Source organism: Eublepharis macularius, chromosome 19 (assembly GCF_028583425.1).
Source record: "Eublepharis macularius isolate TG4126 chromosome 19, MPM_Emac_v1.0, whole genome shotgun sequence".
In the NCBI taxonomy this organism is placed as follows: Eukaryota; Metazoa; Chordata; class Lepidosauria; order Squamata; family Eublepharidae; genus Eublepharis; species Eublepharis macularius.
In genome coordinates, this window is record NC_072808.1 from 13,352,087 (window position 1) to 13,376,101 (window position 24,015).

The window sequence follows — 24,015 nt, forward strand, 5'->3', positions numbered from 1 at the left end:
TTTGCTTTTTGTCTCTGGACCCAGAAGGCTTTGGACAACAAAGGAAAACTGGGAATCCAGGCCAGCCCAAATGGGTGCCAGATGGAATGCCCAGATTCTGGGTAAAACCTTGCCATCCAGCCAATACGGCAAAATTATTTGTTTATGTGTGACAATTACACATAAAGTTTTAATACACAATGGTCCACACATGGGTTGCCTAGGAATTTGTATACAGAAATGATGCCTTTGTAGGGATTCTGTAAATATGCAAAGTGGCACTCCCCTTTGTTGTACGCGTTCTTCTTTCTTTGTCAGTCTCAACACCTCTTAATGTATCAGGCCTCAGAACGGAAGTATTGTTCTAACTGAAGCAGGGAAAGATGCTGAGGTTTTTTGAAAAAAAAAAGTTTGATACTTTCTGTGAAATGAAGTAAGAGAAACATAAAGGGAAGTGGAACTTCTGTCTTCTTGCTGAACGCGGACAAACTTCTCCTTATTAAAAACACTCCCTGCAAAAAAAGTGCATGCTTCCCTTCCCATATGGCCTAACGTGGACAAACGGATACCTGATCTGGGATCAAAAATTCTCGTTCATGTATAGTATAAACGAGTGTTTATATTAGAAGAACCTAGGGAATCAATAGATTCAATCTATTTATTTATTTCATTTGTACCCCACTTGTCTCCACACTATGGACCCTAAATGGCTTACAACAGTTACCCCATCTCCATTTTATCCTCATAACAACCCTGTGAGGTGGGTTATGCTGACTGTGCGTGACTGGCCCAAGGTCACTGAGAGTCGAACCACACGATACGAATTACACGAGACCGAACGAGTGTCAGGAGTCCTGTCTTATCCCAAATGCCCATGTCCAGCATTCTGTCGATGAGCACGTGTCCTGGTCCTGGCATGCATTCAAAATTTTCTGCTCCAGTGTAGCCACGACGGCGCGTGTACGTGGTCACAATCAGTAAGTCGGCAATGCAGAGCGTCCTTATTTCCTATATCTTCCGCTTCCTATCTGTGTAAAGTGAAGATGCATATCTTGGAGGTATGTGGAGAAAACCTGTGCCACCGCAAACACGGGTTCGATGGAGGTCCTGCAGTCCTGACGCGTGTAGTTGAAAACAACGTTGAAACACGTGTAAGTAAACGTTGAAACACGTGTAAGTAAGTTTTCGTGTCATTCATGTGTAATTTGTATCGTGTGGTCTAGCTCTGAGCAATCTTCTGTGGCAGAGCAGGGAATTGAACTTGGGTCTCTCATATCCTAGTCCAACAGTCTAACCATTACATCACGCTGGGCTCTCATCTGGCTAACATTCTCAGCAGTGGACATATGAGCTGGATCTTTAAGTGTTCTTAGGAGGGTGTATAAACTGTCTCACTTTTTAAATTTAATTCTCCCTACAACAGTCTTATGGCGGAGACTGCTGCGATATTATTTCACAAAGAAGGAGTTGTGGACCAGCTGGGAATGAAACCTATCTCACTCCAACTTCCTATAATGGAAAGATACTGGTTCATATGCAATATTTTAAGGTGCTACTGGACTTGAAACTTGCTCATGTACTGCAGACCAACATATGCATATAAACTCTTTTTTTAAAAAAGCTTCTGTTTCTTCAGCACCTTTTCTGCGACTGCACTTTCCCATGGTCCGAGAAAAGGCGCCAAAAAAAATGGAAGGCAAACAGCCTGCAACTGTTTTGAAAATGGAGACATCTGGAGTCAAGGGGGAAAGCCGCCAGCATTCAGTGAGTGGGCCATCCCTTTAAGGACATGTGAAAATAGCCAAAGTGAAGCTTTTTTTAAGTTATATTTTTATGACTTTAATGGTGAGCTTTCTGGAAGGTTTCTGCTATGACACAAAAGTAATAAGTAAATGACAGCACATCCATTTCTAATATGGGTTGCCAACTGTGGCTTGGAAAAGTCCTCTTGAATATTTGGGGAGGTGCTTGGAGAGGGTAGGGTTTGGTGAATGAATTTAATTTTTAATTTAATTTATTCAATTTATAGTTCGCCTTCCCCACACCAGTGGGCTCAGGGCGGATCACAACAAGGCTTAAAAACACATTGCACAATTCAACCATTATTACCATTAAAAACATAAAATACTACATACCATCATTTAAAAATACTACATCTATATAAATATAAAAAACAAGAAACATAGCAGCACATAATTTAGATGCTCACCATTCTCCATCTATAAAGCATTTTTCCCAGAAAAATATGTGAGAGATGGAAGATGACATTGGATGGGAAGGCATATAGTTTATCCTCCCCCCGACTAGGGGGGGCACCGCCTAGCATCAACCATATGCCTGACGGAACAGCTCCGTCTTGCAGGCAAAATGCTAACAAATCTTGCCGGGCCCTGGTCTCATAAGACAGAGCATTCCACCAGGCTGGGGCCAGGACCAAAAATGCCCTGGCCCTGGTCGATGCCAGGCGGGCCAGGGATCTTTAATAGATGTTTATCACTCGAGCGAAGAGTCCTCTGGGGCTCATATGAAGGGAGTAGGCTTGCCATTCTCCCACTAGGGCAGGGGATCCCCTGCTCCCACCTCCTTCCCCTGCCCCCACTTACATGACCAGTGGGGGCATGCCTCCTGGGGTGCCCCCCTGGCGATGCAGTGCATGTCAGGGCAGTGCGGCATGCTCTTGCACACCACAACAAGCCCATTTGGGGCTGAATCAGGCTCATGGGGGGCCAATTCAGCCCTTTGGGGAGTGCGTGTGCACTCCTGGGTTGCCCTTTGACCCATGTGATGATGTCACTTCCCAGAAGTGACATCATCATGCATGCTGGGAGCATGTGCTGCGTGCATGCGCTGCATGCATGTGCAAGTGAAAACTCCAAAGCTGGCACAGGGTAAATGCCAGCATCCCAGTCTCCCGCTGGGGGACTTAAGGGACCTGGCAACCCTAGAAGGGAGCTCAGTAGGGATATGGTGGCAGACAGTCCACTGTCTATGCTCCGTTTTCTCTAAAGGAACTGATTTATATAGTCTGTTCTATCCAGTCCTAGTCTGACATGCTAAGCGCTACAACAACACACTCCCCCCTCCCCATGTGTGTACAAATACACACAGAGTTTTCTGGGTTGTACATGGTTGTGCAGCAGGCCAGAATTCAACAGGCAAAGCCAATAATAGGTTAAGTTTTCTTTATAGACAAATCTATCACAGCTTTCTAGTTACACATTTCTAAACTTTTTAAAAAATCTAACATTTCAAACAGCATGATTGCATTTAATATAATACACAGTTCCATCCTATGCAGTTACTTTCAGTCTAAACCCATTGGAATCAATGAAATAATCAGAAAGGAGTATATCCGCATAAGATTACACAGATAGTCTAGCAAAATACATTTTATACAGTATAAAAGGGGCATAATAAACAACAATCTGTCCAAAGCTAAGCATTTTAAAATCCTCATTGTCCTGAAAGGAAAACAGCATACACTTAATTCTACCATTGCAATCACTGAATTATTGCAAAATCCTTACTTTGTATACTCAGAAATAACCCTCGGTGAGTTCAATGGCGGGGCACTCTCAAGTCAGAGTTGACTTATGGCGACCCCCAATGGGGTTTTCATGGCAAGAGACTAACAGAGGTGGTTTGCCATTGCCTGCCTCTGCAACCCTGGTCTTTGCTGGAGAGGTCTCCCATCCAATTACTAACCAAGGCGGACCCTGCTTAGCTTCTGAGATCTGACGAGATCAGGCTCACCTGGGCTATCCAGGCCAGGGCCAATGGCACTTACTTGCAGGTAAATGTCCACACTCTTGCAGCCTTAAAGTACTTAATGGCAATAAGACACCTGCAGTCACCAGGGCTGTGCAAAAGATAAAAATGCAAGGCAGACACCTTGTCTGCATACTGCCTCTGAGGGGCTTGTTGCCTCCAAACCCTCCGGCCTTTTTATCCACTATGATCCCCCCAACTATGAGATCTCCTTTTCACTTTTCTTCAAAAGATCCATTCTTGCCCCCGTCTACCCCCACAGTCCGCTGGAACCAGCACTGAATGGTTGGCTGTGAAAGATTTCCCTTTCCAGCTTCCTTCCATTGAGCTAACAAGATTCCTCAAGGAGTGTCCTGCCTGGCTGCCAAATGGTGGATTTGGTTCTCCCTTGCTGGCTGGGTTGGAAAACAAGTGGATGTGGGGATTTGCCACTTTTATCAAGCCACAGAGGAAAGAAAGAGCGCGTAAATAGGCTTGGCCATGACTGTTGCAGCAGGCTTGCGTGTGTGTATGTATTGCCCTCAAGTCAGAGTTGACTTATGGCGACCCCGGTGGGGTTTTCATGTCAAGAGACTCAGAGCCAAGCTACAAGTGACGCCTGACACAGGTTGGACACTTGTCAGCTTCCTTCAAGTTTTGATGGGAAATGTAGGCGTCCTGGTTTTACAGCTTGGCTCTCCGTTACAGCTGCAAGACCAGGATGCCTACATTTCCCAACAAAGCTTGAGGGAAGCTGACAAGTGTCCAACCTCTGTCAGGCATCACTTGTAGCTTGGCTCTAACAGAGAGGCAGTTTGCCATTGCCTGCCTCTGCAACCCTGGTCTTCGTTGGAGTTCTCCCATCCAATTACTAACCAAGGCCAACCCTGCTTAGCTTCTGAGATCTGATGAGTTTAGGCTCACCTGGCCTATCCAGGTCAGGCTTACTTAATTATAAAATACTGGACATTTATATTTTCTTTATTTACTGGACACAGAGAGAAAATACTGGACTGTCCAGTTCAAAACTGTCAACCTTACTGGAGACTAGTTGTAATTCTGGGAGAACACCGCCCCCCCCCCCTCCCCGGATGTTAGCAACTCTACTTCGTATTCCCTACAGAGTTTAACTGAGATAATATTTTAAATTTACTATATGGATTGAATGTTCAATGGATTTTGTTGCTAGAAAGGACAGCAGCACTGGTGGGTTGAAATTGTGTGGGGAAATGTCCAAAGTTAGAGCCAAGCTACAAGTGACGAATGACACTTGCCTGGCAAGTGAACAGACTCACGTGTATTCCTCCCTTTTCAGTTGCCATTCACTTGCGTTCCACTTGATCAAGTAGTCATCAAGTGGAGCACAAGTGAAGCGCAAGTGAACAGGGAGGAATACACGTGAGGGCCAAGCTACAAGTGATAAATGACACTTGAACGGCAAGTGGATTGAGTGGAGTGCAAGTGGAGGGCAAGTGAACAGGGAGAAATACACTTGCCCTTCAAGTGTCATTTGTCACTTGTAGCTTGGCCCTGAGTCTGTTCACTTGCCAGGCAAGTGTCATTCATCACTTGTAGCTTGGCTCTCAGGTAGGAGCTCAGTAGGATTTGTTTTGGACAGGGGGTGGTTGTAGCTGCACTTGAGGAAGACTCATAAATCCAAGGAGTCAGTGGCCGTTTCCACACACATTGAATAATGCACTTTCAATGCACTTTAGTTATCCTTTAGAAGTGGATTTTTTGTTCCACACATGGAAAATCAGTTACAAATGTGCACTAAAGTGTATTGAAAGTGGATTATTTAACGTGTGTGGAAACAGCCAGTGGTGCACCACCACTTCTCCATCTTGTATCTAACCTGCCTCATAAGCCAGGCCTAATTGTACTGCCTTGGGAATGTTTTTCTCTCTGTTTCACTTTGTTACTGCACACGGGCGAGGGTTTGTTTTCAAGTTAAACTTAATGTACCTCATTTTAGGGAAGATAGTAACACTGGCTTGCCATATTACTGCTCCTCAGCTGGCCTTGGAAGTATTACCCCCCTCCTTTCAGTAAACTGCACACATATGGGTGAAACCAAGTATCCTAAAACCTATATAAGTCCCATGTGACTACTGTTGACTATCAGCTCAACTAACTGTTGACTCACAGCCCAGACTGTTACTGCAGTGCCATGCTGTGCATTTTACCAGAAGGAGGCCCTTCTGCTGTCATTCTTCAGGGTTTCCAAGCAGCTGAAGGAACATATAAGCATGTATTATCCTATTGTAATGAGTAACTCTTCTGTATATTTGATCCTGTAAACTTCCCTAGATTATTTAAATAAATCTATTTCTTTTCCAAATATGCGCTCATTGTTCTCCATATCACAAAGAACTATTGCCCCCTGGCAACAGAGTGGTCTTTGAGTGCATTGCTGCTCCCACTGACTAGTAAGAATAGAACACGCAAAAATAACATGTATATGCAAATCGAGGGAGGGAAGGCGGCATGACATAGCCCAATCTCATTAGATCTTGTAAACTAAGCAGGGTCAGTACTTGGGTAGGAGACCACCAAGGAAGACTGCAGAGAAAGGCAATGGCAAACCACCTCTGCTTCTTATTTGCTTTGAAAGCCCCTTGGAGGGGTTGTCATAGATTGCTTATGATTTGATAACACATTTAGTTAACAGAATTCAGCTTGTCTTGCTGTGGAATTATGGTTCTCAAACTCAAAGTGGTGCCTGAAATTCTCATGGGATTATAATAGGTCCTCAAACTACTCTGATGGTTCTCCTAGAGGAAATAGCAACTTTGTGAGGTGGACTATACGGCACTACATCTCTACTGATCTTCCTGCCCTCCCCAAACTGCCCTCTCAAGGTACCACTCTCAAATCTCCAGGAGTTTCCCAAGCTGAAGTTGGCAACCTTATCTGGAATTTGCAGACTTTGGAAGCAGACTTTATCTCTCTCTAAAAGTGACAGTTGGTCCTCCCATGTGGCTCAAATAATCTACAAGGGAGGGCCATAGTCCCAAAGTATGCAGAAAAATAAAGTTTATAAAGATATACATGGGAGTCACTTCCCAAATTTAAACATTGCACATCACATACACACACATAATGAGAAAGAAACTTGGCATGAATTGGGTGAGAGGGTTAGGAAAGGAAGAAACTAAATGCGTGAATAGGCAGAGTAACGAGATTGAGGTTGGAAAGAGAATGGAATTTCCTATCCCCCGCAAGGAGGATAATTAATAGGAGGACTAATAGATGCATATTTAGCCTTGAGTTTAGTGAATTATAAAAAACCACAACCCGGAAGCTTGTTCTGGAATCAAAGACTTGTTATATTTATGCGGTACTTTGCTCCTAGATACCTGCTCCTTGTTGAGGTACGTTATAATTACCCAACCTCTCACTCCATCTTCTTGCTATCAGTCAAATTGCTTCTACCTCTAATTGGTCAAAAGCCTTCTGGCTCCTCCCACCTTTTTAAACCTTTCCTCTCAGTGGTCCATAAGGCCCGTTTCGTTATAAACCTCACAGTGGGATAGCAGTTTACAGGTATAACACAGAAGGGATTATTTAGCTCAGGGTTATGGTTTTCGTTCCTCTTTAATAGCTTGGATTATTTCTTTAAGATCATCTTAAAGCTTCTTAAAGATTTATTAAAGATTATCGTAGATGGGATCTTGATATAGTTTTGCAGCACTCTCTTGGGCCCAAACTACAAGTGACGAACGACACACGTTGGACACTTGTCAGCTTCCCTCAAGTTTTGATGGGAAATGTAGGCAGCTTGACAAGTGACAGTTGAAAAGTCCGTTGGACAGCTGTCGGAGAGCCAAGTTGCAAGACCAGGATGTCTACATTTCCCATCAAAACTTGAGGGAAGCTGACAAGTGTCCAACCTGTGTCATTCGTCACGTGTAGCTTGGCCCTTGGTCACACAGGTACTTCATTTGGGACTGGAACAAAATTTCCATCTTCTAGTATTGTCTGCATGACCATCTATGGGAGGACCATGGTAGGATGGTTTGGTGCATACAAAATCCTGCCTTATAGGACTTGGATTAGGTTGTATGATTGCTGTTTCTTCTGGCCTTGTGATGTTACGGTTTTATGTGCAATGCACTGGCAGCTGCATACACAGATGTGATCAGCCAAACTGGAAATGGAAATTCACGTCAATCATGAGATCTAAACTCAATGGCTGAAAGTAAAAATGGCTGATAGGGGATGGATCATTCTTTAACCTCAGAAGCATAAGGTTCAAGAACTGGACAAACTGGAGAGCTTCTAACGTTTCCAGTTGTGTAGAAACCTGTGCCTTACAATTCAAATTCAAGAGTCCAGTAGCAAAATTAGTAACAAAATTAGTGGCAGGGTACGAGCTTTCGTGAGCTACAGCTCACTTCTTCAGATCGAAGAAGTGAGCTGTGGCTCATGAAAGCTCGTACCCTGCCACTAATTTTGTTAGTCTTATATATGATAGTGGACTCTTGCTCTTTTCCACTGCTACAGAAAGACTAAAATGGCTGCCCATCTTGATCTAATTCAGCGTTCAAAAATGAGTTTCAAATTATGAATTTTTCTATTTAGAGTGGATTCCAGGCTACCATGTGTGCATACACTACTGCTAAAATCTGGAAATGATAACTTAAATTATCCAACCCTGAAGAGTTTATTTGGGAAATCAAATATAAAACAAATCTTTCTATAAATCCTAATATTCTCAAATACATCTGAGCTCATCTTCCAATCAAGGAATAACAATACAGGAATGATTCCTCAGTGTTGCTGAATTTAACTTGATTTATAAATCTGTATATGTGGCCTTGTTCAATTTTTCCCTGTACCAGCTTCAAAGAAATACTATATACTGACAGGCTCTAATTGCAAGGGGAACAACAGACTTGTGCTTCTTCTGGCCAACGTTGCATCTTATCAAACGGGTTTTTCAGGTTGTTGAAGCGCTACAAAATCCAGAAAACCTGTTTGCCACAGATAACAACGATCTGTGTACACACCGGGAGTAACAATGCCTATTTCGTACCGGGGGAGGGGGAGGGGGATGCCTTTCTCCCACCTTGAACAAACCATTGGTCTAAATTGTCCCAGTCGTTACTATCAGAAGTTCAAAAGAACTATTTCCATAAGAAAAGACCTTAAATGCAGCCAGAGTTGAACCCCAGAAAATGTCTGCAGTAGAGTATACTAAGGGCAAGTTTGACCCGCCTTGTTCTAAAGTGACCAAAAGTTCGCTACACCTACCAGTTGGTTCTGGATCTGCCATGGTCAAGTCCTCAGAGGACGAATGCACGGGAAAACCAGAGGTGAATTCCAGCCCTGATCCTTAGCCAATTCAAAAGCCACTGACTGTGGTTGGTAGACCCATGGGAATTGCATACTTTGCACCTCCTTGGGTCTGCAAAGCTCTCAGGCACTCAAACTTCTCTGCTTCCTGCTGACAGCGTTTCCGTCCCTGTGAGGAAACTTGTTTGTCCTTTTGATTTGCATACTTTTAACTTTGCAAGAGCGAGGACCGTTGGGCAATCTTGCTGGCGGTGCAGAAGGTATCGCCGGTTGGAGTGTTGTTTTTTTTAAGGGGTGGGGGGAGAACACAATATCAGTGCACCCACTTGGGACAATCCTGAGTCCCACACACTGAAGACTGACAGTGCTTGTTGTGACTGCATTCAAAACACTTCACACAAACTCTGCAACAACTCTGCAATCCCTAACTCTAACTGTGACAAACTAGAATTCAGGCTGTCAGACACGCCTCCCTTTGTTTCCAACAGGGTGGCACTCTTTGCTTTAGCTGCCGAGAGAATTAGAGCAAATGTGGTACTCAAGAAAGCAGCTAGGTGAAATAACATGTAATCCCTGGGTTTGAATGCAAATTTTAGAGACAGATGTAATATCAGAAGGTTTAAAATTTTAGAGTTTTAAATACATTTTTAACTTGTAAAGGCCTATGGCTATATACAATAACCTTGTTTGTCTGTCTATAGTATATAATCTTGACAACTTGGACACAGTCTGTTGTTCACTCCATATTACAGATGGTTGTTGTATGTGTGAAAAGAGGGGCTTACTTAATGCCGCCTTGTTGAACCATGAACTTCCTTGCTCATGCCAAGTTCTGGATTTTAGGGACCCCCTGGGTCCCTCTGCCTACCACCAGCCCCCCGCTTGCACCCCCTTTCTACTACACCCATGTGCCTCTCACTTGCAGGTGTGCCCTTTCCTTTCTCATAAGCCTTCCCACCTCTGACATGCTCTTCCCCCAATGATGCTGGGCAGCATTTTTAACTGGGAGTTAGGTGGGGGGTTCAGTGGGGGCGTCCAGAGAGACACGTGGATGGGAGAGTTGGTGGCAATAGGCCCCGCCATAAGCCTTGGGACCTGGCAGCTGCCCACCCTAAGGTATGGTGATGTAAACCCTGTCCTCGCTTATGCTTTTAACCATTATTCTGCTTCTGTTGCCAGCAGGATTTGAGAGCCAAGCTACAAGTGACGCCTGACACAGGTTGGACACTTGTCAGCTTCCCTCAAGTTTTGATGGGGAATGTAGGCATCCCGGTCTTGCAGCTGTAATGGAGAGCCAAGCTGTAAAACCAGGACGCCTACATTTCCCATCAGAACTTGAGGGAAGCTGACAAATGTCCAACCTGTGTAAGGCGTCACTTGTAGCTTGGCTCTCCAACAAGATTACCCATCATGGTCATGTTTGGAAATTTGCTTCTTGAAAAGGAGTCAAGGACGAATTTGGGCTTTTTTGTATGCAGTATACCAGTTCTGGAATTTTTCTGGAATGCACTTTATATTGTACTGCCTTTTTAAGGCTATTTCTATTGTGTTAATTTTGTATGAATTGGTATTTTTTATAAACTGGTTCTGCATATTTTGATATATGATATTGATTGTATATTTGTGAATGGCCAAATTGCACTAGGTCTGAGATACTCTGGTTGGACATAGGAATTTTGGATATGTAATTACTAGCACTCATTGAGGCTTATATAGCACTTTGAGGTTCTTTAAAATGTATTCAACTGAGCCTATTGTAAAAAATGTGTAAGAGCATTACAGAATTTTGTTAGCTATAAAAATTCCTTTGAGGACAAATTATATGTATTTTTCAAACATTATTGCTTCTGGTTTTCTAAGTATTTCATTTGGATAATTTTGATTGATATCTTAGTCCGTTTTCACAGCTTGCTGCTTTATTTTAACCTCCTCAGAAATTACAACAGAGATCAGTTCCCCTGGAGAAAATTACTGCTTTGAAAGGTTGACTCTATAGCATTATACCCAGTTGAGGTCCCTTCCCTCTTCAAACCATGCTCTCCCCAGGTTCCACCCCCCAAATCTCCAGGAATTTCCAACCTGGAGCTGGCAACCTTAGATACAAAGGGAACTTTGCTTCTTGAAAACATCTACCCTCAAACTCTTTAAGATGCTACTGGACTCAGATCTTGCTACTCTACTGCAGACCAACACACCTACCTACCAGACACGGTACATCATCAGGGTATTCAAATAAGGCTAGGAATAGATAATGGGCTCGATCCATGGGGACTTTTCTACAGACAGAAGGATTTCTGCCTACACAGCATGGCTTTCTCACCATTGCACCTCCTGCTGCAAACCAAAATGCCTTCCAATTTCCTAAGGGCATTTTGGGCTGCAGTGGAATGCAGGGAGTCCATAAAGTCATGCCGTAGGGGCGGAAATCCTTCATCCATGGAAAAGCGCCATGCCCGTTGTTTTTACAAGAACAATGCCGTTGGAGAGAGGCACACTTCCCATTGTGCATCTCACTGTTCCCACCCCCTCTTCCTCTCAAGAAGCTCTGGGAAGTATTCCTGATTCTTCACCTCATTTTATCCTTGTCACAGCCTTGTGAGGCAGGCCAGGCCAAGCATGAGTGACTGGCCCAAGCTCATCCAAAGAGGTTCCAGTCTGGTTGGGAGTTAGAATTAGAGGCGGGCACGAATCAAAATATGAACCAAAATTCGTCACGAACTGGGCCTGTTTGTGGTTCGTGAACCGGCGGTTTGTCAGAGCCTATTTCTGACGAACCGCCACGAACTTTAGGCCCGTTCATTTGGTTCGTTTTTTGGTTCATCACTGCAGAAAGCCTGGCGCCGGTTCGTGCGGGGGGAGAACGGGGACGATGAATTCAGCTTCCTCCAATAAAAGTGTGATGTTCTAACCCCTCCAACACACTGGATGAACTGACATCAGTCCTGCAAGATTGACCTATACTTTTTTAAAAAACTAGAACCCTTGTGGTTACTAGAGTTTGCAAGAGTGCAAACTCAGGATCTGTTAAGGCAAAAAGAATTGGTCTTCCAGGATCATGAGCGTACATTCTTTCTCAAGAACACAGGAAGTGTCCTGCTAGAGCGAGCTCCACCTTGTTCAACATTCTTGGCAGGCATCCCATAACCGGCAGGCTTTAAGTGGACTAAGAGTGAACTCTGTTTTACCTCCACTGTTGTAAGTACACACAACACACACACACAACACTTTTTACTCCACACGCTGTCCTCCTCAAACAGTTTTTTTGAAACAATTTAAAACGACTTGCAAAGCCTATTTATGGGCGGTGACCTGGAGATAAGTATCTTCTCAACAAAGAGAGCCAGAGATGTATGACATCAGAGGAACCAGCAGATAGGTTATAATGGCATAATGCTGTAGTAATAGTTTCAGGTGGGTAGGTGTGTTGGTCTGCAGTGGAACAGCAAGATTTGAATCCAGTAGCACCTTAAATCTTTTCAGGGCAGAAGCTTTCAAGAGTCAAAGCTCCCTTTGTATCTGATGAAGGGAACTTTGACCCTCAAAAGCTTGCACCCTGAAAATCTTGTTGGTCTTTAAGGAGCTACTGGACTCAAATATTGCTATAGCTGACTTCCGGTTTGGGATTCATGGAGGTCTAACGCAGCTCCATTTGTGGAGCTGACCGGATTGCCGTTTTAACCGGCCGGAGGGGTGAAAATAACCCGCGGCCGACTGCTCTCAGGCGGGGAGCAGGCAAAGAACGCTCAAGACCCTAGGGTGAGCTAGATCTCGGACGAGGGGGGGCTCTACACAAGGAGTCTCCCCCCCGATCCTTGAGGTCCCACCTTGTGACGGGTCGGCTATAATCTCTGCGGCAATTTTGGGGCCAATTCGGCTGGCATAAGACCTACATACCCAAGCTTCGATCGGGGAGGGAAGTCGAGAGGAGAATTTAAGATCGAAACAGCGATTACAACCCGAGAAAGTTGAAGAGAAGGTAAAGATCGCTATCTCTTGAAACGGGACAGATTGACAAAAACAGAGAGGAAAGAAAGTAGATTTTTAAACTGCAACAGACTAGTGAAAAGGAGGTGAAGACTCGGCAGGAGTTGTATTTTAAAAGAGACTAAGTTTAAAGAAGTTATTACAAAAATCGGACTATTGTTTTGAATACCTGTGGTTTTGGAGCTGTGGGAAAAAGACACCATCGCGAGACCTGCTGTGGGAAGACGGGAGACAGGAAGTGCGTAACAACAATAGAGTGGCTGGAGGGAAGCGGCCCTTGCCAAAGGACAGGAAGTGGGGAATCGCCATCTTTGAAAGTGGAAGGGTCGTGGCTTCAGCGGAAGAGGAAGTAGGCCATCTTGGATTACAATAACATAGAGAAACCATAGAGAAAAGACGCCCGACATTTTGGATATAAAAAATTAATTTTGGCAAAGATTGGGACATTTAAAAAAAAGGAAAACGTTTAATTATACGCCACGGAGCTGAGGAAGAGAGCAGATTCGTGGGAGCGAGCTAAAGCAAGCCCCACGATGTCGAAAAAAGAGTGGCAATCGGCAATAGAAAATTTGGACAAAAAACTTATAGACATGATGAAAGAACTTAAGGACACGAAATTGGAGCTTATTAAAGAGGTCAAGGAAGTTACACAGACAGTAAAGTCGGAGCTGTCAGAAGTGAAAAAAGGCGTGGAAACGATTAGCAGTGAATTACAAGGAACGCAGCAGAGAGTTAAAACAGTAGAAGACGCGATGGAGAATTTAATAGACACGCAACAAACAGAGATGAGGCTGGTGAAGGGGAGGATGTCAGTTGCAGAAACTAAACACATGGAGAAGCAGCTCCGTTTTCGTGGTCTGCCAGAAGTGGAAGGGAAGTCAGCGCAAGAACAGATGACTGAGGTGTTGGCTGATTACCTGGGGAAGGAGGAGGAGGAAATTGTGGCTATCCTAGATGTGGCGTATCGTGTGAACTCGAGAATTGCAACCCAGAGGAAACTACCAAGGGATGTGATTGTGCAGTTTACAACTAGAAATATGAAAGAGAGGATTGTGACAAAACAATTTCAAGATCCATTGGAGATTGATGGCAAGACGATTATTATAATGAAGGAACTGCCCAGATCAGTGTTATTGGACAGGAAAAAATATAGAGTGCTAATTCAGACTTTGAAGGACATGAATATCAGATACAGATGGGAGTTACCGGAAGGAGTGTCCTTTGAGTTTGGAGGGGCAAAAAAACGCATCAGATCTGAGCGGGAGATGGAGAGATTTATCAAGGACAATGAAAAAGACTTACCAACAAAACCATGAATATGGAGTGTAAAGTATTATCTTGGAATGTAAATGGACTAAACTCACCGAATAAGAGAAAAAATATTTTTCATTGGCTATTAAAACAAAAATGTGATATTGTTTGTTTGCAGGAGACCCATATTAGAAAACAGGATGTAAAATATTTAAAATCTGGAAAATTGGGCAAAGAATTTGTAGCGGCTTCCAACAAGAAAAAAAGAGGAGTGGTGTTGTATATAAAAGAGGAGCTGCAGCCAAAACTTGTTATGAGAGATGTGGAAGCTAGATTTGTAGCAGTGGAATGTAATTGGAACTTAAAGAGAGTGTTGGTAGTCGGACTTTATGCACCTAACGGTGCAAAGGAAAGCTTCTTTGAGGACTTAAGGAAGCACCTAGACGATCTTGTATATGACCAGATAATTCTTGCTGGAGATTTCAATGGAGTGACAGATTTGGAACTAGACAAAAAGACTACAAAAGCACAAAAGAAAAGAGGACTATTGCCAAAGCTTTTTTTTGAGTTGATTCAACAAGAGACTCTCGAAGACGTATGGAGGAGAGAATATCCTAAAACCAGACAGTTTACTTTTTATTCTGCAAGGCATTTTACATTATCAAGAATTGATATGATCTGGGCCTCAAAGGACTTAGCGTTATGGACTAAGGAGGTAGAAATAATGCCGATGGTAGGCTCAGATCACAACCCAATTATGTGGAAATTTGGAAAAAGGAGAAAAAGGAAAGCCTGGAGAATAAATGAGGACTTGTTACAGGAAAGTGAGAATATGGAAACATTGAGAAGAGAGACTAAGTTTTTTATACAATACAACGTGAATAAAGAAGTACCAACCAGTAAAGTTTGGGACGCGTACAAGGCGGTTGTAAGGGGCATACTAATGGACTTAAATGGCAGAGCAAGGAAAAAGAAAGAGGAGAAGAGACAAGAGATTGAGGAGAAAATAAAGGCCAAAGAAGCACAGTTAAAAAAGAGACCAGGGAAAAAGAAAATACATCAGGAAATCAAAATTCTTCAAGAACAGTTAACAGCAATGAGTAATAAAGAATTGGAGTGGAACCTTAAAAGACTGAATCAAAAAGCTTTTGAGGGTGCTAATAAACCTGGGAAATATTTGGCATGGCAATTGAAGAAGAAAAGGGAAAAGAAAATAATAAATAAAATCTGTGAAGAAAATAAAACGTACCTGGAGCAGACTACCATTAGTAGAGCCTTCTATAAATTCTATGCGAAGCTGTATAATAAAAAAGAAGTAACCAAAGAATCAATAGCATCATATTTGGAGAAAACTAAACTTCCAGAGATTTCGGAAGCTTGGAGAAACAAGTTGAACAGTGAAGTAACTGATGAAGAAATAAGTAAGGCAATACAATCCGCAAATCTAGGAAAGGCGCCAGGGCCAGATGGACTCACGGCTAAATTTTATAAGACAATGGCCAATGAACTGGCACCATTCCTAAAAGAGGTGATGAACGGAGTTTTCAGGGATCAAAGAATTCCAGATACTTGGAGCGAAGCGAATATATCATTGATCCCAAAAGAGGGCCAAGATCTGACTAACGTGAAAAATTACAGGCCTATATCATTACTTAACAATGATTACAAAATTTTTGCGAAGATATTGGCGGAGAGACTGAAGGGGTGGCTCTCGGAAGTCATAGAGGAAGAACAAGCAGGCTTTTTGCCGGACAGACAAATAAGAGACAATTTAAGGACAGTGATCAATGCTATTGAATACTATGACAAGCGTTGTGATAAAGAGGTTGGTTTCTTCTTTGTAGACGCTGAAAAAGCGTTTGACAATTTAAACTGGGACTTTTTGTTTGCCACTATGGAAAAGCTACAATTGGGAGAAAGATTCATCAGAGCAATTAAAGAAATTTATAGAGACCAGACTGCAGCAATTGTAGTGAATGATGAATTGACCAAGAAATTGACGATTAGTAAAGGAACAAGACAAGGTTGCCCGTTATCTCCATTGTTGTTCATTTTAGTATTGGAGATTCTGATGATACAAATACGACAAGATGAGGAAATACGAGGAATAAAAATAAAGGACTATTCATACAAGGTTAGAGCATTTGCAGATGACATAATGTTAATTGTAGAAGATCCATTGGAGAACATGCCAAAAGTGATAGATAAGATCAAGGAGTTTGGTGATTTGGCAGGTTTCTTCATTAACAAAAAGAAGTCAAAGATACTATGTAAAAACATGACTAAGCAGAAACAACAATTGTTAATGGAAACAACGGACTGTGAAGTAACTAGTAAAGTGAAATATTTGGGAGTTGAGCTGACTGCAAAAAATATAGATTTGTTCAAGAATAATTATGAAAAATTATGGACTCAGATAGAGAGAGACTTGATCAAGTGGAATAGACTGAATTTGTCATGGTTGGGCAGGATTGCAGCAGTTAAGATGAACGTGTTACCAAGAGTAATGTTTTTGTTACAGACAATACCAATCATCAGAGACTCTAAACAATTTGAAAAATGGCAGAGGAAAATATCAGATTTTGTTTGGGCAGGCAAGAAGCCTCGAGTGAAAGTAAAAGTTCTACAAGATGCAAAGGAGAGAGGCGGAATGCAACTGCCCAATCTGAGACTTTACCATGATGCAATCTGCCTAGTTTGGCTAAAAGACTGGATGACATTAAAGAATAAGAAACTATTAGCCCTAGAGGGATATAAAAAAATTTTTGGATGGCACGCATACCTATGGCATGACAAAGTAAAGGTCAACTCGATGTTCCTGCATCATTTTGTAAGGAGAAGTCTATATACAATCTGGAAGAAGTACAGAACTTACCTACAAGAAGGAACCCCCTTGTGGGTGGTTCCATATGAGGTGATAGATCCGAGAGCTGTGGATAATGAACAACAATGTTTAACGTACAAAGAAATAACTAAGATTGAAGTATCTAAACTTAGAATAAAGACGCAAGAGGAACTATCACCTAACTATGATTGGTTTCAGTATAGACAGATTAGAGACTTATACAACTCGGACTTTGCAAAAGGGGGCATACGAACAGAGAACTCGGAACTAGAGCAGACCCTTCTTAAAGAAGACAAGAAAAGAATATCTAAGGTATATCAAGTACTGTTGAAATGGTATACTGAGGATGAGATAGTTAAAACACAGATGGTGAAATGGGCTATAAACTTTAATAAAGAAATAACAATAGAGGCATGGGAATACTTGTGGAAAACTACAATGAAGACAACGACATGTATTAATATTAAAGAGAACATTTTCAAAATGATCTGTCGTTGGTACATGACACCAAAGAAGATTGCGCTAGGGAATTTGAATACATCTAACAAATGCTGGAAATGTAAGAAACATGAGGGCTCCCTCTATCATATGTGGTGGTCGTGTGAGGTAGCTAGGCAGTTCTGGGGGGAAATAATAAGAGAAATGAGTGAAATTTTACAGTTTCAAATAAATAAGAACCCAGAACTCCTGCTGCTAAACTTGGGAATGGAGGGAATTCCAGCCCATCATAGGACGATGATATTTTATATGACTGCAGCAGCTAGACTTTTGTATGCGCAGAAATGGAAAGTACAAGAAGTGCCAACTATTGAAGATTGGATCTACAAATTGCTGTACATGGCTGAAATGGACAAGATGACAAGAAAACTGAGAGATCTGGACTCAGGGCAGTTTAACACAGACTGGGAGAAGCTGAAACAATATCTGGAGAAGAAATGGGAGGTGGGAGGAAAACTGTGGCAGTTTGAGAACTACTGAAGTATAATAAAAGTATAAAAGAGAGGGGTGACTTTACCGGGGGAGGAAGAGAAATGTGAATTTATAAGCAGTTAGATTAATTGATCGAGATATATATAGATATGTAAAGATTAAGTGATAGAATACTGATAGAGAATAATTAATGATAAGGTTTAAACATGAGGATTGAGTAACTAACAATATTTTCTTTTTCTGATAAGATTTATATGCACCAAACTGAATGCATAGAAGAGTTAAATTGATTGATTATGTGATAAGTTAGATAGAATTACCATAAAAAGATGAAATGAGTAATATATAGAGAATAAATCAAATTGTTTGATTTAAATGTGGGAAATTTTTATGGTTTACGATGTATAGGTTTATGATATATAGAAATATTCAAAACTGGAAAATGGGATAAATTGGTTATCTAAAGACGTACGGTTTGGGTGTATAATAAGTAAAGGAGTTAAAGATGTACTGCTTAATATAATGGAGAATGTATATTTGTTTTAGACAGATGAATTTTATAGAAGTAAGGGAAAAGGGACAGAGGGTGGGAAAGCTGTTGGAAGTCAACAAAAGGGGGGGAAAGGGAGGGGGTTAGAAACGAAAAATTAGGGGAAAATTGAATGTAATGTAAAAATAATAATGTTCTAACCCAATAAAAAATTTTTCAAAAAAAAAAAAAAATATTGCTATAGCTTGTGGGGGGGGGAATCACACTGCATTCTTGCCACCCTTTTATCGATGTGTATATGGTTGCTTCTATGGAGCAATGATTAGCTGTGGAGCTCTGATTATCACAGCAAATGCAGCAGCAATGGAGTGTCCATATGGAGGTTCTCCCCACATTTCTTTGCCTCAACTCCTTGGGGCTGCTATTTCCCTCTTGCACCAACAGCAGGCTTTTTCAAATAATCAGCAATTGCTGTCTCTCTGTATAGCCATTACCGTTTCCTTTCTAAAGCCCCCTTCCAAAAGCCTTCTGAAGGGGGAGGGGAGAATGGCAGCTATAGAGGGCTGAGGTAAAGCAAATGGTGCCAGTGTGGGTGGGGCCTGCAAAATGCACAGCTTCCCATCCACACGGTATACAAGCACACTTTGACTGAGTGCCAAACTACACGAGACGCCAGACACGTGTTCTTCACGTGTCAGGTCCTGCAAAGTTCCCTGGGTAGAGCAGTCTTACAAAGAACAGCTGCTTGATGCGATTCTCTGCCAGGGGAAGGACAATGGGAGGGATTCTCTCTCTCTCTCTCTCTTGCAGAAAGCCCCAGCTCGGGTTTTCCTCTGGAAGCTTGGGGGTGGGGGTAGGGGGATGCAACAGGAGGCTGGAAGTCCAAGGCAGCTTTTTACAAGAGAAAGAGAGAGAATCCTCCTCACCGCTCTTCTCCCCAGTGGTGAATAGCATCGTGGATTCTCTCTCTCGCAAAAAGCCACCCTGGATTTCCGGCCTTCTGTTACATCCCCCCTCCCCCACCCCAAGTTCCTGGAGGAAGACCCGAGCCGAGGCTTTTTGCAAAAGAGAGAGATTCCCCAGCAGAGAATGACTTCATTTTATCCTCACAACAACCCCGAGAGAAAGTTATGAGCCCATCATCACCAAGTGGTTTTTAACAGGGATTTGAACCCAGAATTCCCCAGCCCAGTCTTAGTCCTCTTCTTTGACCACTGACCCACAATGGCTTATATACCAAATTTTGTGCTTCTGCTGTGCAATCCATTCACATTGCAGCACTACCAGAGTTCCTTCCTTGTTCTAAACTTTCAGTATTTGTTTGAAAAAGTAAATATTGGTGCAGATTCTACCTGAAAGGATGCACGATAATGGTATATGGTGATATATCAGTATAGTGCATGCACAAAGAAATAAGACGGGGGAGTAAATCACACTGTAGCTGTGGCAACCACACCCTCAAAGAGCCTATGCAAAGTCGCCGTGAAGCATTGTGGAAGGGAAAAATTAAAGAAAAAGGATGAGAAAGTGCACGGAAATCTCCTAAGTGTGGAAACTCTGTTGACAATGCCCATGCTGCAGTGGTGATAAAAACAAAGCAGAGAATTCAGACCATATGCATGCAGCCTCCCTCATTGGCACAGATTCCATAAACATATCAGCAATACAGGGAAAATAGCCTCTTAGGATACAATTAAAGGGTTTCTTGTTTAGGTTTTATACAGCAAACTAATCTACGTTGCACTTTCACAGGACTGGACTCTAAATATGAGTTGCTCTGTTGATAGGAAAAACTGCAAACTGATGTGGCAAATGACTGAGTCACAAAGAGGAAGGCAGCTCTGCCTCCACTTCTGCATTTTCTAAGCCACAAAAAAACCTTTTTGTAACAGCCTTCCACAACATATTTGCCAACATGCTAAAATCCACACATCCTCCCACTCCTGCACTCTTTTATAAACACAGTCAAATTTTTTTAGATGGAGATTACTTCCAGAGAATCAGTGCAGAGTGAATGCCATATGGATCCAGAAATTAGAGTGTTTATTTGGGCACCCTGGGCAACAACCTGCCTTCACGCATTTTACTTTGGACACATTCAAACAGAAGCAGGACAGGGTGTAGAAAGTGTTTCAGGACTCTTCCACTTTTGGATGCAGAGGTGTGTGTGCACCACCGGCGCCAGGGTTTCTGGCGCCTGCGGCCACCCTCTTGTGCATGCGCACGTAGAGCACACACTGCGTGATGACATCGTCACGTGATGACATCATTATGCAGTAAAGCCGGGGCCATTGGCCGGCGGGTGGCTCGGGCGTCGCAAAGAGGCTGCCTACGTTCCGCATGCCACCTCGGTGGCCTGCCGTCTCTGGCCCACGGCTGCTGCGCCCGCCCATGGGTGTGTGGCGGCGGTGTGGGGCTGGCCGGTGGCGGCGGCACAGGCCAGGCACGCCAGCTCCGGGGTGCGCGCCTCCACCCTGGCACCCCCTCTGGCACCCCCTCCGGCCCCACGGCGCCCGTGACCCCCGCCTCACGGCCTCAATGGTGGCACCTGGCCTGTGTGTGTTTTTGTGTCTGTGTGAATAGACTGATTGCATACCCCCTCCCCCAACATACACACAGATCTCCTATACACAGAAGACTGGAGGCTAGGGAAATTAGTTTCAACCTATTCTTCTCCACAGAATACTATTATGGTATGTCAGGGAATATATTTTCCCATGAAAAAGCATCCTACCATTCAGGCCCCCCATCCTCATGTCTACAGTGGTACAGTCCAAAAACAGTTTTACCATCTTTGTTGCTGTTTGGATCTATCTGTCCAGTTCCTTTTTAACCCAATATCCAATAGACTTTATTGCTTCAGCACAGCCGTAGCAAATAACAAAAAAAGTACAATATTATTAATACAAATTACTACATCCTAAAATTTAAACCCAAGTTAACAAAACTCCATCTAGAATTCTAAATCCATAAAATCCATACAGCATATAACGTAGTGTAATAAGTCCTACTAAGAGGAATTTATTGTTACCTTTAGAATAAAACTTACTTCAATAGTCTTAACTGCGTTTTGTTTACCGATGTTACAAACTTTGCCACTTGCATTGTAATCTGTTTATCCTTATCTGCCAGCAGCACCACTAATTTATCTTGCTCTGACCTCCCTGGCACGCATTTTTAACCCACCTTTCCTCCAAGGGGCTCAGGGCAGTGTACAAAGTTCTCCTGTCTTACATTTTTTTATCCTCACAACAACCCTTTGAGGTAGGAAAGACTGAGAGTAGGTGATTGGCCCAAGGTCAATCAGCAAGTTTCCATGGCAGATTGAACTTGGGTGTACCGGATCCTAGTCTGATATTCCACCACTGGTTTCCTGTTGCATATGGTTGCACCATCCTCTGGGAACGATCTAAAAATGTTGTTCGGGATGGTTTGTCAATGTCTGAGGTGAGACGCTTACCGTTTACACAGGAGATGAGAGAAGCCGTGGCTGGATGGATGGCTTTACAGTTCATGGCTGTGTACTTGCTGAGAAAAGATGAGACCGCCTGGAGTAGGCTAGCCAGCTTAACTTCAACAGGGCCTGAGCGTATAACACCTACAAACAAAATTACAGGCGATAAGATGTCCAACCTAGTATTCGGCAGAAGGGCATTAGGCCCACACAGTTACCTCCAACTGATTTTCAAAACTAAGGCTGCATCCACACATCATATATAGGGTTACCAACTCCATGTTGGAAAATTCCTGGAGATTTGGGGGTGGAGCCTGGGGTGTCCAAAGTTTGGAAAGGAGAGGGTCCATCATCCACAGTAACCATTTTCTCGGTAAGGGAAGTGAGCTTTGTAATTCAGGGAGATCTCTAGATTCTACCTGGAGGACAGCAACCGTACACTATAGCAATCACTTGCAGCTGAACTGGCAGTGGCTAGTATACAAGAGAAAATACAGCGGCAAACAATTGCTCTAGTGCAACGATAGCACAATACCCAACAATGGCCTTTTTTGCACGGGCAATTTTTGCCACTCTTGGCCCATACCTCCTCAGGTTTTCTTCTGAATTCTAGACGATTAATTTCCTCTTCAGATTTCAATGTGGCGTTTCAAGGGTTCTCTTCCGAGTTTTCACCCTGCACAGAAAAAGCGCAGGCAGAAAACTCGGAAGAGAACCCTTGAAACGCCACATTGAAATCTGAAGAGGAAATTAATCGTCTAGAATTCAGAAGAAAACCTGAAGAGGTATGGGGCCAAAAGCCGCAAAAATCGCCTGTGCAAAAAAGGACAATGTGTAGATGCAGCCCGAGTTGTCCTTTTTACCCATAGTCTTCAAAAGATTAATTGAGCGGAAATTGTCTCCATAGCACAAAATAACAACAACAACATTCGATTTATATACCGCCCTTCAGGATGACTTAACACCCGCTCAGAGCGGTTTACAAAGAATGCCATTATTATCCCCACAACAAAACATCCTGTGAGGTGGGTGGGGCTGAGAGAGCTCTGAGAGAGCTGTGACTGACCCAAGGTCACCCAGCTGGCTTCAAGCGGAGGAGTGGGGAATCAAGCCTGGCTCTCCAAATTAGAGTCCTGCCGTTCTTAAGTGACCGACCCAAGATCACCCAGCTGGCTTCAAGCGGAGGAGTGGAGAATCAAACCCGGCTCTCCAGATTAGAGTCCTGCGCTCTTAACCACCATACCAAACTGCTCCTTTGGAACGATTTGTTATGTTGGCAAACGACAGTTTCTTGAGAACTGAAAAATGAAAGGGGGGATAGACAGTAGTCGGACAACTGCAGTGGGCTATACGTGAGGCTGCCATTGAAGACTGTTTGAGAGCTTAGTGGAACATGCTGCAGAAAGGCTGCCTATTGACCACAAACTGTTGAAAACACTTCACACTTGCCCTGCAAAAAAAATAAAAAAGCTGTGGGGGTTGCCAGCGCTCTTCCAAGCATAATTCAAAGAGTTAGGCATGACTCATAAAACCTTAAACAGTTTGCAGTCATGATATTTAAGAGACCACTTGCTCCTGTTGGAGCCTGCCTGCGAATTAAAATATCTGTCCGAGACCCACCTATATGTGTCCACTACCTGCAGAGATGCTGTGACTAGGCACAGGGACTTTTCTGTGGTGGTGCCTTGCCTCTGAAACCCTCTCCCCGCTGCTGCTCACCTGGTTGCCTAGTCTTTCTACTCACTCAGACTTTTTTGCTGATTGTGTTGACTCTTTCCTCCTCTTTCCTGTCTCTTCGTAATGGATCGATCCTTGATTTTGCTGTTAGCAATATTGTAACAATTGTTTTAGTTTTTTACATGCGGTTTTAATTAGCGGTCATGTCGGCGTGAGCCACTTCCGAAGGACTGGGCCAATATGTTCATGGGACATATTGTTAAAATTAATAACACCTACATATGTGCCAAAAGAATGAACAGGAGGGAGAGACATTCAACTTTTTTTGCAATCACAGATTCTCCGTTGCAAATGCTCAAG

The 24,015-nt window shown here is 43.0% G+C and overlaps 1 protein-coding gene across 2 annotated transcripts in view; it reads right to left on the reverse strand.

The window, feature by feature from the left end:
* Window positions 1-24,015, reverse strand: part of GMIP (GEM interacting protein) — a 91,743-nt gene that overhangs the window by 60,645 nt on the left and 7,083 nt on the right. The window contains exon 2 of one of the 2 annotated variants that reach the window (XM_055003687.1): window positions 21,985-22,122. In XM_055003687.1, the coding sequence (XP_054859662.1) occupies window positions 21,985-22,122 (138 nt within the window). Of the gene's footprint in view, window positions 1-8,982; window positions 9,122-21,984; window positions 22,123-24,015 lie in introns of those variants that run through there. The other variant, XM_055003688.1, reaches the window with a different exon arrangement.